Source organism: Leptidea sinapis, chromosome 4 (genome assembly GCF_905404315.1).
Source record: "Leptidea sinapis chromosome 4, ilLepSina1.1, whole genome shotgun sequence".
Classification (NCBI taxonomy): domain Eukaryota; kingdom Metazoa; phylum Arthropoda; class Insecta; order Lepidoptera; family Pieridae; genus Leptidea; species Leptidea sinapis.
In genome coordinates this window covers 12,146,656-12,163,426 of record NC_066268.1, presented here as the reverse complement: position 1 = coordinate 12,163,426, position 16,771 = coordinate 12,146,656, and the positions used below count along the sequence as shown (strand labels likewise).

The 16,771-nt window shown below is 37.7% G+C and overlaps 1 protein-coding gene across 1 annotated transcript; it reads right to left on the bottom strand.

Annotated features, from left to right (window-relative positions):
* Nucleotides 1–994: 994 nt before the first annotated feature.
* LOC126979899 (thioredoxin domain-containing protein 3 homolog) lies at nucleotides 995–16,063 on the bottom strand. Its single transcript, XM_050829485.1, has 10 exons — nucleotides 15,916–16,063; nucleotides 13,725–13,828; nucleotides 13,555–13,626; nucleotides 11,928–12,077; nucleotides 6,482–6,680; nucleotides 5,920–6,090; nucleotides 4,705–4,865; nucleotides 3,649–3,869; nucleotides 2,251–2,476; nucleotides 995–1,783 (listed from the first exon to the last, which is right to left on the bottom strand). Exons 1-10 carry the CDS (start codon nucleotides 16,061–16,063, stop codon nucleotides 1,577–1,579), a joined length of 1,659 nt encoding a protein of 552 aa, XP_050685442.1. The 3' UTR covers nucleotides 995–1,576.
* Between the last annotated feature and the right edge of the window lie 708 nt (nucleotides 16,064–16,771).

Here is a 16,771-nt window from a genome sequence, read left to right as displayed (position 1 = left end):
AACAGCTAAATGATCATTACAATATATTTTGTATCCCTTTCATAAAAATATAACTATGATTGATACAGAGAGAAAAACTTAAAAATAATTAAGGGCTATGTTTCACTGGGACGCCATGGATGCGCAACCAGTCAGGCCACCGTGGTGTGTCACCACACCACACTGAGACGGTAACAAAATGTACCTCGAAGAGATAACACCTACTAATATATGAGTAGGAAAAGAAAGTTAAAAAAAAGATACAGTGGTGATGTGAAAAATTCTTATTCAGCCTTAGGCATTTCATTTTTAAATCTCTATCGGAATAATCTGATGAGGAATTATCTTAAATTGATGGTCTTCTCTGAATTTTGATAATAAACCTTTCTGTATCCAAATTATCCATATTTGGGGGCGTTCATAAATTACGTGAGGTGTATTTTTGAAATTTCTGCCCCTCCCTCCCCCCTAGTGAGGTGTCGTGAGATTTTATTCAACCCCCTCCCCCATCCCCCAATCTCACGTGAGATTTTTCAAAATGGGGGTTTCTTACGTAAACGCGTTGGATTGTTATTGTAAAAAGAAAAAGAAAATTTGTTTCGTGCTTTTATTTACGACTAGTTAAGACTAGTAATCAATATTGCTGAGAGTTATAAGTGTAATAAAAATTTAACAATAGAATACTTACTTAAATCGTAACTACTGTGATTAAAGAAAGAATATCTACTCTAATTCAGTCCATGGAGAATCATGCACGGTCTCAAGAGAGACTATTGGATCCAACATGTCCATATGATATGGATATAATGGATCAAAATAATATATTTTTTTTGTTTCAATTAGAAAAAAAAATCCGTGATATTTGCCGAGACCCCCCTCTCTGCAACGTAAGATTAGATGAGATTTGACTCGACCCCCTCCCCCCCTTAAACATCTCATGTAATTTATAGACGCCCCCTTTTGCAATTAAAAAACAAAAAAACAGTGCACACGTGTTGCATTTCATGAGGTGGGGGCGTCACTGGCGGCTGAGTGAGTGAGCTCTATAGTAATTAGTGGTAGCGTGACCGGTAACATTCTGTGCACGCGTCTGAACCGGTCGCGCGACTAGTACGAGTCGAATATCGCACATCACGTTGCGTACAGCGATTGCGCTGGTGCGTGCCGTATTTCTACATTTTCCCCCAGTTCACGTTCGAGCATCAATCGCGTGTGCTCATAACCATTTTACCATAACCATAACCATTTAGGCTTAGTTCAATAAACCAATTGTTCGTAAGTCTCGTTTAACTTATGAACTACACGTAAATGAGTCTGTACGGCAACCATAACACCGTACATCGTGTCATTAAGCCGGGTCAACAATGGTCGCGCAACCAATCAGGCGAAATGAACTCTCTATAGAGCTGTATATATTTTGATGGTAGCGGCGACTGGTTGCGCCGCCATAGTGTCCCAGTGAAATATAGCCCTAAGTTAATCGAAATTCTATCAATTCTATTCAATTAATACTAATATTTGACATTTGAGCCGTTCAAATGTTCACTACTATCTTGGTAACTAAGGTAGCGCTAGGTTGTTTGGAGACACAACGTGACTAGATGTCGGCAGATGCGGAGTGGGCGGGGCTTGGGGCAGTAGGAGGTGCGGGGGACGTAGCCTTGTCTGCTCTGATGTCGTCGTCCGGCTCGTCCTCGTCCCCTTCCATCTCCCCCCCTCCCTCCGCGCCGACTTCACCCTCCTCAGTCACCTCCGTCGATGCCTCTGGAGAAATCTCGCCTTCCTCGCGCGCTTCGTGACGCTTCTACAAAAATTGTGTAAAAATATTGTTACCATAATGTAACTGACTAAAAATGAAAATACGCTGATATTTTAAAGGCCTGCCATGACTATGACGTCATAGTTCATAACAACATATAACGCGGTCAACCTAATTCGAGACCAGGCTCAAACGACAGTTCTAGGAAGTACGATCAGCAAGAAAAACTCAACAAAATCGGGTTTAGATCAAGTAGGCAAGTAGAAATAGAATTAAACCCCGAACTACATTTTCGATCTATTTTTTTTTTCATTAAAAGTATGGTTACAGTGTTATATCGTACAATAAAACTTGTTATTTAATACCTTGAGTGCGGTCGCTTCATTCCCTATCTATCATTAAGAAAGTCTTTTATGTTGAAGTAACCTCTACCTAGTATTTTTCAAAATACCCTAAAATATCCTATGTAAGTATGATATCCTATTAGTTTTCAAAATCTATTTAGAACAGACCTTCTTCTTCTTCTTCGACTTCTGTTTGGGTTTGTTCTCTGGTTCGCTGTATCCAGGTGGGAAGAATCTGCTGCACTCCTCAGCGCCGACGACCGCGTCCTCGCTCACGTGGAGAGGCCCCAGCGTTAGCAGTTCTTCTGGTGGCCCCTCCGGCGGTATGTCCTGAGGGTCTACTAGAGCTGGCTCGGCTACACCAACGGCTACCATAAGAGCTATTGTCTCGGAGCTGTGATAAAGGTATAGTAAAAAAAGTAAATAACTTAAACTAATCTAAGTTGAACTATTTAATATTAAAATTGTTTAACTTGAGAAATGCTTAGGTTATTACTTAAATTTTATTTTATTATTATTTATTACCAATGTATAGTAGAGATGCAGTACGCGAGTAACCATTGATTGGTCCGGTCCTAGTTACCATTAACTATTTTCCTATAACCATTACAGGACTGGACGAGTAACCGTTTTAACCAATTAATAGTAGAGATCCGCGTACTCGCCAGTAGAACCATTAATTATAATTATTTAGCAAATGTCACAGATAAGTTTGGTATCTTAAGTAAATACATACTCTTACCATAAAACCAATATATATATCTACCCCTAAGTGCACCCCTTTTCAGGTAATGGATGTCACCAAATAAAGTTTAAAATACATTAGAGTCTTCCAAGATTTGTTCGAATTTTTCATATACAGTAAAAGCTCCTTATTCGCGCTTCTTTCATTCGCGTTTTCACTATTCGCGGATAAAAAAATTGTGACCTAATTCCTATATTCGCGGCTAAAGATTTCTTTATTCGCGGATGTAATCTGTACATAGTACATATTAATAAAAAGAATGGAATCCAACATAGCCGAAATTGCGAATGGAATAGGACGTGATGGGTTGGAGCAGATAGGATCAAGTGACATACAGGAGTTGCTTAAATTGCAAGATGAAGATTTGACTGAAATCGAAATGTTAGAAATGTTAAATTCACAGCCCATTGAAGAAGAGGCTTCAACAAGCACTAGGAATGTGATATTTATTTCTGATTAATCTTAGTCAAGGCTTAAAAATGGCAAATGAGCTTTGTGATTTCTTTATGAAAATTGATCCGTCTATGGAACGAAGTCTTATTTTTAAGAGGCAAATTGCTAATGCCAGTGCTGAATATCAGTTTGATAAACCGTTGCCTAAGCCTGAAGATAATAATTAATAAGTATGGTCATAGCTTCAATTAAATTGTTTTTTTTTTTATATGTTTGTTTTTTATTTTGTCACCTAGGAATGTATCCCCTATAAGCCCATATAAATTATCATTCCGTATTCACGGTACGGCATTTTTACGGAACATATACCCCGCGAATAAAGAGCATTTACTGTATTATAATGAGCGATCAAAACTAATCAAACTTACTAATCCTTCTCTGGTCTCTCTTCATACTTGTCGATATTTTTAGCTAAGAGCTTAGGCTCGGCCAGGTTGGAGTCTGCAAAGAAACCGTATCTGAGCACTCTGCCAGCAAGTTTGGGCGTTGCCGCAATTGCTAGTAACGCACGTCTCTGCCAGGCGCCGAAGAGCATCAGCAAATGTGGTGGTTCTGCTGGAGTGGGTGGATCCACTAACCCACCGACCATCTGAAGATTACCAGTGTGATCAGAGAATCTATTCCAAAATTATTGCTATTTTTTATGGAAGAGCCCACATTCCTTACAACACCAGAGGAATCACAGGAGCGTTACCGGCCTTTTACCCATGTCGTATCGTCTTGGAAACACCGCACAAGGAAGCACATTCCACAGCTTTGTTGCACGTGGAGGAACGCCACACATCCAGATGGTAGGGATGATAATTATCCTATTTTATCGCTTGTCGTGCGAAGATGCAATTCGGATGAAAAAGGCTAAATATTTAAATATAAATATTGAAATTCTACCATGTTGGGTCTTTTCAACTATAATTGAGCAAACAAAATGTATAATGTTCATCTTAAGAGAAATTTGAACTAACTTTTGCCTTTTATTTTTACCTATAATGATAATAATTTATTCAAGACTAATAATATGTCGTACAGAATGTTTTGTGCCCTACCAGAGGGTACCGCAGAGGCGGTAGGATACTTTGAGTTGCAGAGGTCCTTCCGAAAGGCATTATTATATATAATTAGCAAACTCACTCAAAAGAGGATAAGATAAGATAGCGATCTATTGAAAGAAATAAAGAAAGAAAAATCATTTATTCACTGAGGTCAAAATGACACTTGTGGAATTTCATAGACTTTACCACCACTTCGGAAAAGTTGAGTTTAATGAGCAGAAATGCAGAATGAGATTAAGGAGAAGAAGTGGGAAGAATCTCGTTGTTACTCTGTATAATCTTTATTTACAGCTTCAGTATTTGCATTATATTTTATACAATGAATGTAAAGTGATACACCAATTTACTCAAACGTTTAAAAAAATACTCTTTTACCTTTGGAAAGAGAACATCCAATGCTGCAGCCTTTTGATGTGAATCTGCAGGCACAAACAGTCCAGGCACAGTATTTGCCCTGAGCTCGTCAGATAAAAACTTTTTCGTTTCACCATCCTGCAATTCTATTCCATCTCCAAATAGCGCCTTTCGACATAATTCTATAAGAAATTAAAAAGAATTAGCTAGTTTCAGTATAAGTAAAAATGTACTTACTTGGAACCTTTTCCTCTCAATTTAAATGAAATAAACGAAATCAGGGAGAAACTCCTATCTCAAGAGAGGAAATCTACTTCGAGGCCAATTTCAACAGAGGCTTGCGAAGAGCGCAAAAATAAATAGAACCCTTGCGTCGTATTGCAATGTCACAATGAACGTAAGCGCATTGCAATTTGATTACAGACAATAAGGAGTTCCATCGATCATCATATTCGAGTATCAATTACTTGACCAATGCGACGTTATGGTAGGTATCTCAAATATCCGGATAGTATATAAAAGATTCGGCCGAGTTTCCTTAATTTTCTTCTATGAATTTAAGAGTTCCGTTACTTTCTCATGGATCAAATAATCAGAACCTATCCAAACCCATCTAACTACCTTTGAAGTATATCATTTCCAACAAAAAAATAATCATCGAAATCGGTTTGTGTGATAATGAGTTATTGTCGCGTACATACTTAATGCAAATTTAAGACTTTTCTCATGGATGCCACTGTCAGTACTGGACCAAATTAAAATGGTACGACATGGGAAGCGCCAGCTTTTTAAAATAAAAAAGAATCATCAACATCGGTTCACCTCGTCGGAAGCTCTGAAGTAAATAACATAAAAAAATACAATCGAATTAAGAACCTCCTTTTTTAAGTTGGTTAAAAAGGGTGACTACAACATATTGTACACATTTTGTAAATTCATGTGATTTTCTCCAATGTCTGTCGCTCATTGAAGTCAAAAAATGGAACCCATGGCTTAGTAAGTCAAAACATGTAATTTGTACATAATATATTCTGTATAATTAAGACTTTCTTCTCCTGTGGTCGGTTCTTTATGATCGAATGTCGTTTAAATATGGAAAGGAAAGAAAGAAATCTATGGATGTCTTTGCTGTACTGCAGCCAACCTCACTCTTTTTTCTCTCTAAAGGTTCATTTTGGCCGCCATCTTGCACCAAAACAAGAAGACACATGCAACGAGCTACAAACCGAAACTTACCAATAACATTCCCTTCTTTATCTGGCAGCTTCTTGAGCAGCAAAGCAAGAGAAGGTCGCTCGGCAAGGACAGCAGCGGTCTCCTCGGTAGAAAGTTCTGGGTCTTCCATAGCTAGTATTCTGGCATTTTCTTTGCCTAACACCACAGGACACTTGTCTGCTACTATTACGCCTGGAATTTTTAAAATGTGTGTAGATACTAAATATGTATATACTTTGTCAACCAGTATAAAACCCAATTGATGATATAGAGGCTTTATGATTCAATTGAGCTCAACTTTTCCGAACTCTTGGTGAGGGGTTAAATGCAATATATTAGCGTATAGAAAAATAAAGTGTACGAGAGAGAAATTTTTTAGCGGCGATACATCAAGAAGAAAAGGAAAGCTTCTATAAAAATATGTAACGAGTCAAGGGAATTGAACTTGTATAAAAGTGTGTCAATATTATATTATATCGTAAGTAAACATCCCTACTCTGTGATTATATTATATAAAATTAAAATTGTTAATTCATTTATTATAATTGCAATTAATTTAAAAAAATAACGCCGCATTTATTACCATATGGCTCCAGTGCATCAGACACTTTACGTAAGTGCTTCTGGGCGTGGGGCATCATCAATCCAGGGCACACGTCCATAAAGTGCACGTCCAACTTCCTCGCTCGCTCTTCTCGTCTCGCCAACCTCGCTTCAGAAGCGGCTGCAGCTTCCTTAGCTCGACGCGCTTCCTGTAGTTTCTCTTGTACCAACGCTACTTCCTATAATATTTTTTTATATAAAAGACCGAAAACTGGCAAGAGGCTCACGGGATGCGTTGCCGGCCTTTGTGGTCTCTCTCTCTCTGCCTTTTTTCCTGAAGGTCCGTAAGTCGTATCTGTACGGGATAATAGCAGCCGGTAATTGATTCCACAAAGTGGCTGTGCGAGGCAAGAAATTTCTTGCAAAATACGCGGTTGTGGAATGCCAGACGTCAATGTGATGCGGGTGGTCGACCGCTGGAATCAACCCAAACAGCACTGAGACAAACCTCTGAGCACTCCCCGTGATAAATGCGGTAGAAGATGCAGAGAGAACCCACATCTCTACGCAACGCCAAAGAAGCCGATCGGGGATGACTTTATCGTCGATGATTCGAGCCGCTCTTCGTTGTCGGTTGTATGCGTCGAATGGAAGAAGCTGAAATTGAAGAAGCTACCTACTGGGGAGCGCACACCCAGAGGTGAGAACAGTACTCCATGTGAAGCCGAATTTGCGCCTTATATAGTATAATAATTATTATGAGACAAAGAGTCATTTAAATCTGAATAAATATTAGCTTACACATTAAAGACCGTTTCAATTTCATGGAATTGTAATTAAATTAAAGAAATAAACATTTTATTTTTTGCCTCTAAATATATTATTGATTATTATGATGATTTATGCATATAATAGGAAAATGAGTGAATTTTCTAGAAACTGAAAATCATAATGCTGAAGCCAGGAAGAAACATAAACTTATTATGCCTACTACTCGATTAAGTCGAGATAGTAAGTCCGGTGTTGTCCGACGCACTAGGTAGTTATGCTTTTACAACATGATCCTAGAAAATGTATTAAATATTGTGTATGTGAAATTCAAAATTAATTTCTTAGTTAAATAAATTAAATAGTTAATTTCATAACAATTAAGTTGTTAAGAAATGCTATGTGGTAAAAATAACCTTACCGCCCTTAGGTTATTCAATTAATACTTATTAATAATTCTTGTAACGTAATTTTATTCAATAGAAAGAAGACCGCCGAGTATCTTTTTTTTTTTTTTTTTTTTTTTTTTTTGGAAAACAAACAGCTATATATTATACATAGTTTTAGCCTTAATTTAGAAAAATACAATAAGCCAGCAAAGTTTTCACAAACGTGTAGATTCATAATTTCATAATTGCTAGATTAATTACTCGATCGGGTACAACTAGGTTCGCATACAACACTAAAGTTATAGATAAAAGTAAGGGTTGCAGCTGCAATCAGGGAACGAGTTAGACACATTTCCTGATCTCAGATACAAACCTACCGTACTTATGAAAGAAAATATCAATTTGTTGGTATTTATTGTTATACCTATCGCATGACCTTTGGAGAAATTTATTTCTGCAGTAGTTACTATTAACTCGTGGAAGATCAAATGTGTACTGCTGCCGACAATTTCGCTTTAAAGGTTTTCGTGCTATATATTTGATTTTATTCAATAAATAAGGACTATCGATCAACCCATTGACTAATTTATATAAAAAAAATTGATCCTTATGTTCTCGTCTTAATTCTAAGGAAGTTAAACCATTAGCCGAGAAACCAAATCTTTTATAGATGCACTTATGAAACTTACGCTGGATTCCCTCAATCATATCTACGTGACAGGCATACTGTGGGTTCCAAGCGGTGGAAGCGTATTCCAACTGGGATCTCACCAGGGAGTTATAAAGTAAAATAAGAGATTTTGGGTTTTTAAAATCAGTTGTTTGGCGAAGGACAAATCCAAGCATCTTGTAGGCTTTGTTTTTAATTTTATTAATGTGTGATTCAAAATATAGTTGTTTGTCCAACATTATACCAAGGTCTCTCACCTCGTCAACTCTGCGGAGTTTATTACCCAATAAATAATAATTTTGCGTTGACACTGTCTTCTTTCTTGTAAATGATATGGTGCAACATTTGTCAACGTTCAAGTGTAAACCATTATTTGAGCAATAGTCAGTGAGACGATCTAAATCTTCCTGCAAACTGTTACAATCTAATTCCGTTTTAATAACTTTTAATAATTTAGTATCATCAGCATACATTAATAACTGAGATTTTTTTATACAGTTGACCACATCGTTGATGAATATATTAAAGAGTAATGGTCCGAGGTGGGAGCCTTGTGGTACGCCAGATCTTATGGGTACAAATGATGTAGTGTATCCCTTGACAGTTACAGCTTGGGTCCTATCACGGAGATACGATGTGAGCCATCTCAAAAGGTCACCGTGAATACCTATTGCTTCCACTTTTGCAATTAATAATCTGTGGGAAATTTTGTCGAACGCCTTCGAGTAATCGGTATACACGGCATCAACGCGAAACCCCTTGTCCATAGCATCGAAAATCATATCTAGCATCTCACAAAGATTTGTTTCCGTGGAACGCTTATTAATAAAGCCATGTTGAAACGGTGTTAATAATGGTCGCACTGCTGAAAATAAGGCATCATGTACAATTTTTTCAAACAATTTTGGAATGACTGATAACTTTGAGATCCCACGGTAATTCCTTATATTGTGCTTATCGCCGCTTTTGTGAATAGGGACAATAATGGATCTTTTCCAAATCTTAGGTAAGATGCCTGATCTGAGGGAGCTCTGAAATAGAAGCGTTAGAGGTATGGATAATTGTTTACTACATTTTTTTAGAAAGAGGGGATGAAGGCCGTCTGGGCCACAGCCTTTGGTAAATTGAACTCGTTACAAATTCTCTGAATACTACGAATTTAATTGGTGAAATATTTACCATCCGAATCAGTATAATACCATAAGAAATAGTTAGTAATAAAAGCGAGTAACAAGTTGCATACTTACATTGACAGAGATTAATCAAAGTTAATATTATGATACCGCAAGTAGCACACAAGTTAAAGATGCAATAGTTCACATTTCTTAAGACAAATTTAATTGCGGGGAATGAAGCGTCTGAGTATGTGTACATATTGTATTTATTAACTAGGCGAGCAATGTACATCAAACATTTAAATAATTTACGTAAGCAATAGGTTAAGCAGAATGGGTTGATAGATAGGTTAATTAACAATTCACTGTGAGTTCGAGTAAACTTCTTATTACAATTGAGAACATGATTCGATGTATATTGTACTTTGGTTTCTATGCAATTTGTAATTTTATAGCTATTACCTAAACTATTTTTTTTAGCGAATCTTCAGAGGTGATATGAATAATTTTTGATTTATCGTTTTGCCGCACCATCACTGTACAGTTACGGACCCAACAATAGCTGTAATGTTTCTCTTTAGCACGCAGCTTCGCTTTCTGTAGGAGCATCTTGTTGTAACTAGATAAGTGATCATTTATAGTTACCAGGGAATCCAATATCCGATGCTCTCAACTCCTTCAGGCGACGTAAGCACGCTAAGAAGTCATCTTTCTTATATCTGGATAGTAACTTTAGAATTATAGGCTTGGGATAGGAGCTATCAACATCATTCTTTACTGCAACGCGTGTGACAAAATCTATGTCTCGAGACGGCTCCAAGTTATACCCGCTTTTTTCCGCCAGAGTGGTTATAACCTTGATAAGGTCCTCATCCTTTTTTTGTGGAATGCCATTAATTTGAATATTAGAGCGTCGCACCCACTGCTCGTTCTTTGTGTTAGCTTCTATAATGCATGCCATCTCCATCTTCAAACCTTCGTATGCAGTCTTAATATCACTAATTTGATATGATGATATTTGAAACTCGACGTCGGTGATGCGACTGTCGAGGCCTTCAATTTTCGCTGAGAAAGCCTTTTTTAAGTCAGCAACATCCTTCTTCACCGTATTTAGGCCGTCAGTAAAGATATCCAGGGACCCTTGTACAGCCTGAAATTTCTCCTCTATCAGCTTCAGTAAGGTCTGTCCGTGTGCCTCCTGCTTAGACATGGCATTCAACACATCGTTTTTAAAGGACTTAAAGTCCTGATGCTGGATGTTACCACTGCTGTCCGAGACGTTGACAGGATCAGATCCTTTAACAGGAGTGGAGTCTGAGATATGCGTTCCTCTTTTGCTGGCCATTTTACACGCAGGGCATTTCCATGACGATTTATAAGACGATGATAGCTTATTATAATTATTATTCGTCATACCAACGCATTGAAAATGATAGGTCGAGGCGCACAGCGAACATTTCATTAATTCTTTTAATTCAAGCACAGATGCACAAGCAACGCAGGTAGGCATTTTAAGAACAGGCAAAGCACTCAGTTGAATATGTACTCTATTGCTATGAATTTAGTGTCTAAATTTGCATATAATCACTTTGATATATAATAACGCGAGCACCGCGCGAGTTAAAGTTAATACGTGCGCGGCTGTTTTGCACCGATGCACGATCGAGACTGAGACTTGCGCCCGTTTTCAGGCTTAAGGCATACATTTTCGAAAACTAGGTGCACCCAGCACCTAGTTTTTGAGGTTTAATAAGTGTATTAAAATCCTATTTGAATAGAAATATATCCCCCCTTCGACTACCAGACGCGATGCATTGGCCTCCCTGGTTTCTTCCACCGCATCAACTGTTACTGTATTGAGCGAGGTAATGAGCGAAAAATCGTAAATCTAATGCATATCTGCTGCATGATATAATTTGCTAATGCTATTGTTTTTTTATATAAGAGGGGGCAAGAGGTTCACCCTCCATGGAAATTCGCAACGTCAGGGGTCAAGTCGAGAGGCGTCACCTGTCTTTAATTGGGGAGTGTGCTCTACGCTTAAAGATCTCTAAATCGTATCGTTCAAGATAACTACAGCTGTTTCCAAAAAAGGCTAATGCTAAGAAGTTGCTAGCGATGCCCCTTACTTTTGTAGTACTTTAGCACATTATCATACCAGTGGGATTCTCCTTTGCACAGGATGCCGGCTAGATTATGGGTACCACAACGGCGCCTATTTCTGCCGTGAAGCAGTTATGTGTAAACATTACTGTTTTTTGGTTTGAAGGGCGCCGTAGCTAGTGAAATAACTGGGCAAATGAGACTTGACATCTTATGTCTCAAGGTGATGAGCGCAATTGTAGTGCCACTCAGAAATTTTGGGCTTTTCAAGAATCCTGAGCGGCATTGCACTGTAATGGGCAGGGCGTATTAATTACCATCATCTGAACGTCCAACTCGTCTCGTCTCGTATTTTCATAAAAAAATCATTACCTACCCTTTAATGCAAAAACATGAATAGTATTCATGTAACGGTCTTTTCACCGTTTGATAATTGTTTACCTGCTCCTGCGGGGTTAGTTCATGCGGGGCCCTCACTGGTCGCTCTCTTTCGCCCTTGCGCACCATTTCTTCATTTTTTAGTTCTTGCTCTATGGTCCGGGTCAGGCGGGGGGCGTCAGCTCCGAACACCACGTTTAATAATTGACCACCCTGAAGCACACACCATGCGTTCAACTTGTAACATAGCTTCAAATTTTTTTTTATATAAGAGGGGGCAAACGGGCAAGAGGATCACGGGATGGGGAGAGGTGAGGCAACCGCCCATGGACATCCGCAACAACAGGTGTCAAGAAATGCGTTGCCGGCCTTTAAGGTGGGAGTATACTTTTTTCTTAAAGGCTCCTAAGTCGTAGCTGTTCGGGAAAACCGCAACCGGTAATTGATTCCACAAAGTGGCTGTGCGAGGCAAGAAATTTCTTGCAAAACGCGCGGTTCATCAGTGTAAGCATTTTATACTGTGGAATCTACAAGTTTTTCTTCCCTTTGACCTGATAATTTTAAACACTAAGTTTTCCTTTAAGTTTCTGACCCTAAACCCCCAAGCTCACATTTGCTTAGCTCAGTTCGACGGTTTTCTACCTTAAGTTAAACTTTCGCCAGTTGTACTTCGTTATAAGTTGGTATATTGCTGTTTTGCAAACTCGTAGGTATTTTTATTTCATGTTTGATCAATATCGTCCACACCCGTGCCATTTCACCGCAAGCTCTTTCCTATATCACATACGATAACAATAGTTCAACCAAATACAAACTAAAGTAGACCTAATGCAGCTGACATACTGACTATTTTTGCTATTTATTGCAAGCAGCGTTAAAATTAATTACTTTGTTGATTCGTAAAGTTTTGTTCTGGATGTCGTTATGGTATCGTTTAGGCAAGTTCCGGTTTATCTAATGATGGTTAATTGTCTTTACTTAATCATAGATAGAAATTTATTTTTCTGACTTCTGAAATTATAACTCTGTAATGTTAAAACTAATTTGACGATCGTATGATTGTATAGATTCGCCTCTCCCTTTTTGCGAAGGGCAGAGAGCAACACTAGGCTTACGCGTAACCCGTTACCTGATAAGTGGTCACCACTTTCGCACACCCATACCCTGTTGCAAAAGAATTCACAGGAGTGTTGCCAGACCTTTGCAAAGGTCTGGCGAAAATTATAATGTAATAAATTTAATGTATGTTTGAATTTTGACCATTAATATTATTGTATGTTCATGTCCTTACTTTATGTTCTTTAGTAGTTTAGTAAGAAATACTATCTAATTTTAATTAAGTATTTCCTTAAATAGATTTAAATAGTTTTATAGAATTCTTGTTGTATTTTACTTTACTGTATATTACAATAATAATTGCTATTGTTAATACATATAAGTGAAAACTGTATTGGTGTAAGCTGTAAGTTTTCTGAATAAAATAAAATAAATATTTGAAGGTACCTAAGCAACATTCCACAGAGCCAATCTGACAAAGATATTCATCTCAAAATTTGGTTGTACGTGGAAAAAGGTTCATAGAAAAATACTGTGGAGGAACACCTCATTGCGAGTTTTACGGTTATAATTACAATATATAAGTTCTTGTTGCTTAGAAGATGTTAGTTTTGTAATATTAAAAAACACTAACCGCAATTAACATCCACGTTGGCTCACTTCGGTTTCTGAATCTTTTCAAACTTTGTATAGTGTCTGCCTTTGCCTAAAACAAAATATAGTACAAGTAATTTAATCACGATGAAAGCAAACTATTTAGGTTAATATGGTATTATATACTTATGTTGATACATAATTTCTTACAATAGCAAGGTGTAAGTTATCACCGCCGATCTCCACCTTGATCTTCTTCAAGTTGCCGACCATGCCGATGCAGGGGCCGCACCATTCGGTGTAAACATCTAGAACTAGACAGAAATGATTTGTTTGTTTATTTCAGGAAACACACACTGTCATTATCGAGCATAATTACATAGTATATAATTCAAACACACCTAGAAGTTCCATTAATTATTTATTAATTATTTAGAAGTAAAGAAAACATATTAGACATACTACTAACCTGGCATGTTTGGTAACAAAGTGGCAAATGTGACAATAATTAATGAATAAATGATTTAATTTATACACGATTTAATTTATATAAGTAGGACCGACGAACTGGTCAAGATCGCCGGAATACGTTGGATGAGGGCAGCACAGTACCGATCGTAGTAGAAGTCTTTGGGGGAGGCATTTGTCCCGCAGTGGACGTCTTCCGGCTGATGATGATAATGATGATACAGGCTGTAATCGTTAAGTGTGACCAGGCGATCCGTAACTATTACAGATATCAAAAAACTTTAAAGAGATATCGATGTACGTTACTTAATCAGTAAGTAAATGACATCAATTTTGATATTTAACACTCCCATACATTTAGAATCCTAGAGTTCTTTGGATATATCGGCAAAAAAGATGGCCACAACCTCGAACAACTGATAGTTACTGGGAAGATAGAGGGACTACGCCCCAGAGGTCGCAGCCCTATAAGATGGTCTGACCAAATCCGCAAATCTCTGCACATAGCCAAAGAGAGATAAAGATGGTGAACTATTGTCAAAAAGTTGAATCCTCGGAGAAATCACGACCCTCAGCAATGAGGAATACGACGCGAGGGAGATTCATTTAGTGTAGTAGTTTGATATCTGTAATAATTATGGAATAATCGCCTGGTCACACTTAACGATAACATCCTGTATAGACGCTCGTGAAATCTTTTATACTTGCCCCCATCATTAACCGTCCCACAGATATTGTCTACGAGCTACTAAGAAACGCTGTGATAAAAGCGTGATTGAACAACAAATCAAACATTGAAAATGCCGATGGGTAGACACACTACCAGTGGGAGGCTCCTTTGCACAGAATGCCGGCTAGATTATGGGTACCACAACGGCGCCTATTTCTGCCGTGAAGCAGTCATGTGTAAACATTATTGTGTTTCGGTCAGAAGGGTGCCGTAGTTAGTGAAATTACTGGGCAAATAAGACTTAACATCGTATGTCTCAAGGTGACGAGAGCAATTGTAGAGCCGCTCAGAATTATTGGGTTTTTCAATAATCCTCAGAGGTACTGCATTGTAATGGGCAGGGCGTATCAATTACCATCAACTCAACGTCCTCCTCATCTCGTCCCTTTTTTCATAAAAAAAACTACGAAGGGGTTGGCAATCATTTTGCAACGCCGCTCAGGATTCTTGAAAGATCCAAAATTTTAACCAGCATTGCAAGTATCATTGGTCCAGTGATAGTAGTGACGGAGGGCGCCCTCAAACCCAAGACAAGTCTGATGCAGGAATTTATACCACTTACTTCATATTTACAAATTTTTTAAAACTTGCAAGAATAACTCTCAAAAAATCATTTCTTCGTTAGTGAATCTCCTTTCTTAAAGTTATTATCGTGGTATGGTCTTTACGTATATTCCACATATTATAAAAAATAACTTTTTTATCTCCCTTTTAACCCTAGTTTATCGGCTATTAGCATTAATAAAAGAAGTATTACTTATTTAAGTTTTAAATTTCAATATCACTTTAGTAAATAATAACAGTACTAATATTGACATACTTTTACACAAATTATCTTGCCCCAAGTTAAGCATATATAGCCTGTACTATGGGTACAAGACAACGATATATTTAATACAATATACATACTTAAACATACATATAAACATCCATGACTCGGAAACAAACATCCATATTCATCATATAAATGATTGCACCTTATAAAGGATTCGAACCCGGGACCTCTAGCTCAGGCAGGGTCAAATAAATATTGAAAATATTGTGCTATAAGTACTTAAGAAAATAATGTATGAAAGTATTTTTAGGTAGGTTGGTATTTTTTAAATTACCTTCCTTGACGAAACTAAAAAAAAATTAAACACATCTTTGTTCTATCTATCTATTATTTGCACACTAAATAGGCAGAAAGACATGAAAGATTACCCAACAGCCCGTCCTTGGCAAGAAACTTGTTCCAGTCATCGTCGTTGTTGAGTTCTGCCTGTAGCTGCACCTGGGCAGCTTTCTTGCCTGCCCCGGCGGCGGCAGCAGCGGCAGCGGCGGCATTCGCGACCGCACACGTGATCGACATCGCGGTGAGTGCCGCGGAGTGACGTGGAGTGACGGGAAGAACGTACGTGACGAACAGCGCACCGGAGACGTGTGTGTATGGAAGAATATTAACACCAACCATTGTATATCAGATGATCATGGAAACCATGAAATAAATGAATTCCAACATTAATTATGAACCGCCCGTCACCATGTTGATTTTAAAGTAAACGAAATGTTAATAAATAATGTAAATTTTAGAACATGATTGACTAATATTACATTTTTATTTAAAAGTTTTGAATGCTTAGGAAAGAAAAAAACATTTTTCCAGATGATAATTATATAACATTAATAAAAATCATATTAAAATATTGTTGTTGGGGGATCACTCGAACATTATGGAGGCAGACTTCATTTTGACAGATTACTAGATTCTCGAGTTAAGGACTCGTCCACGGGCATTCATAAATTTAAATAAAAATAACAGAGATATACAAAAGGGCTCGTCAGTTTGCCTGCACCTTATTGTCCACGTATCTCTGCGGAGGAATATGATTAATTCGCCGATTATTGGAAGAATTTTCTAGAGCTTGTCAAGTTTTTAAAATATATAAGTATACCTACTGTGAATGCCAACAAAGCTACCTTTCAAAAGACTCACGATATATTCGGATCGATGGCTTTCATCTTAAAAGATTCCCAATGTAAAGTATTAAAGGGTTATGTCATGATTATCCTAATCCAT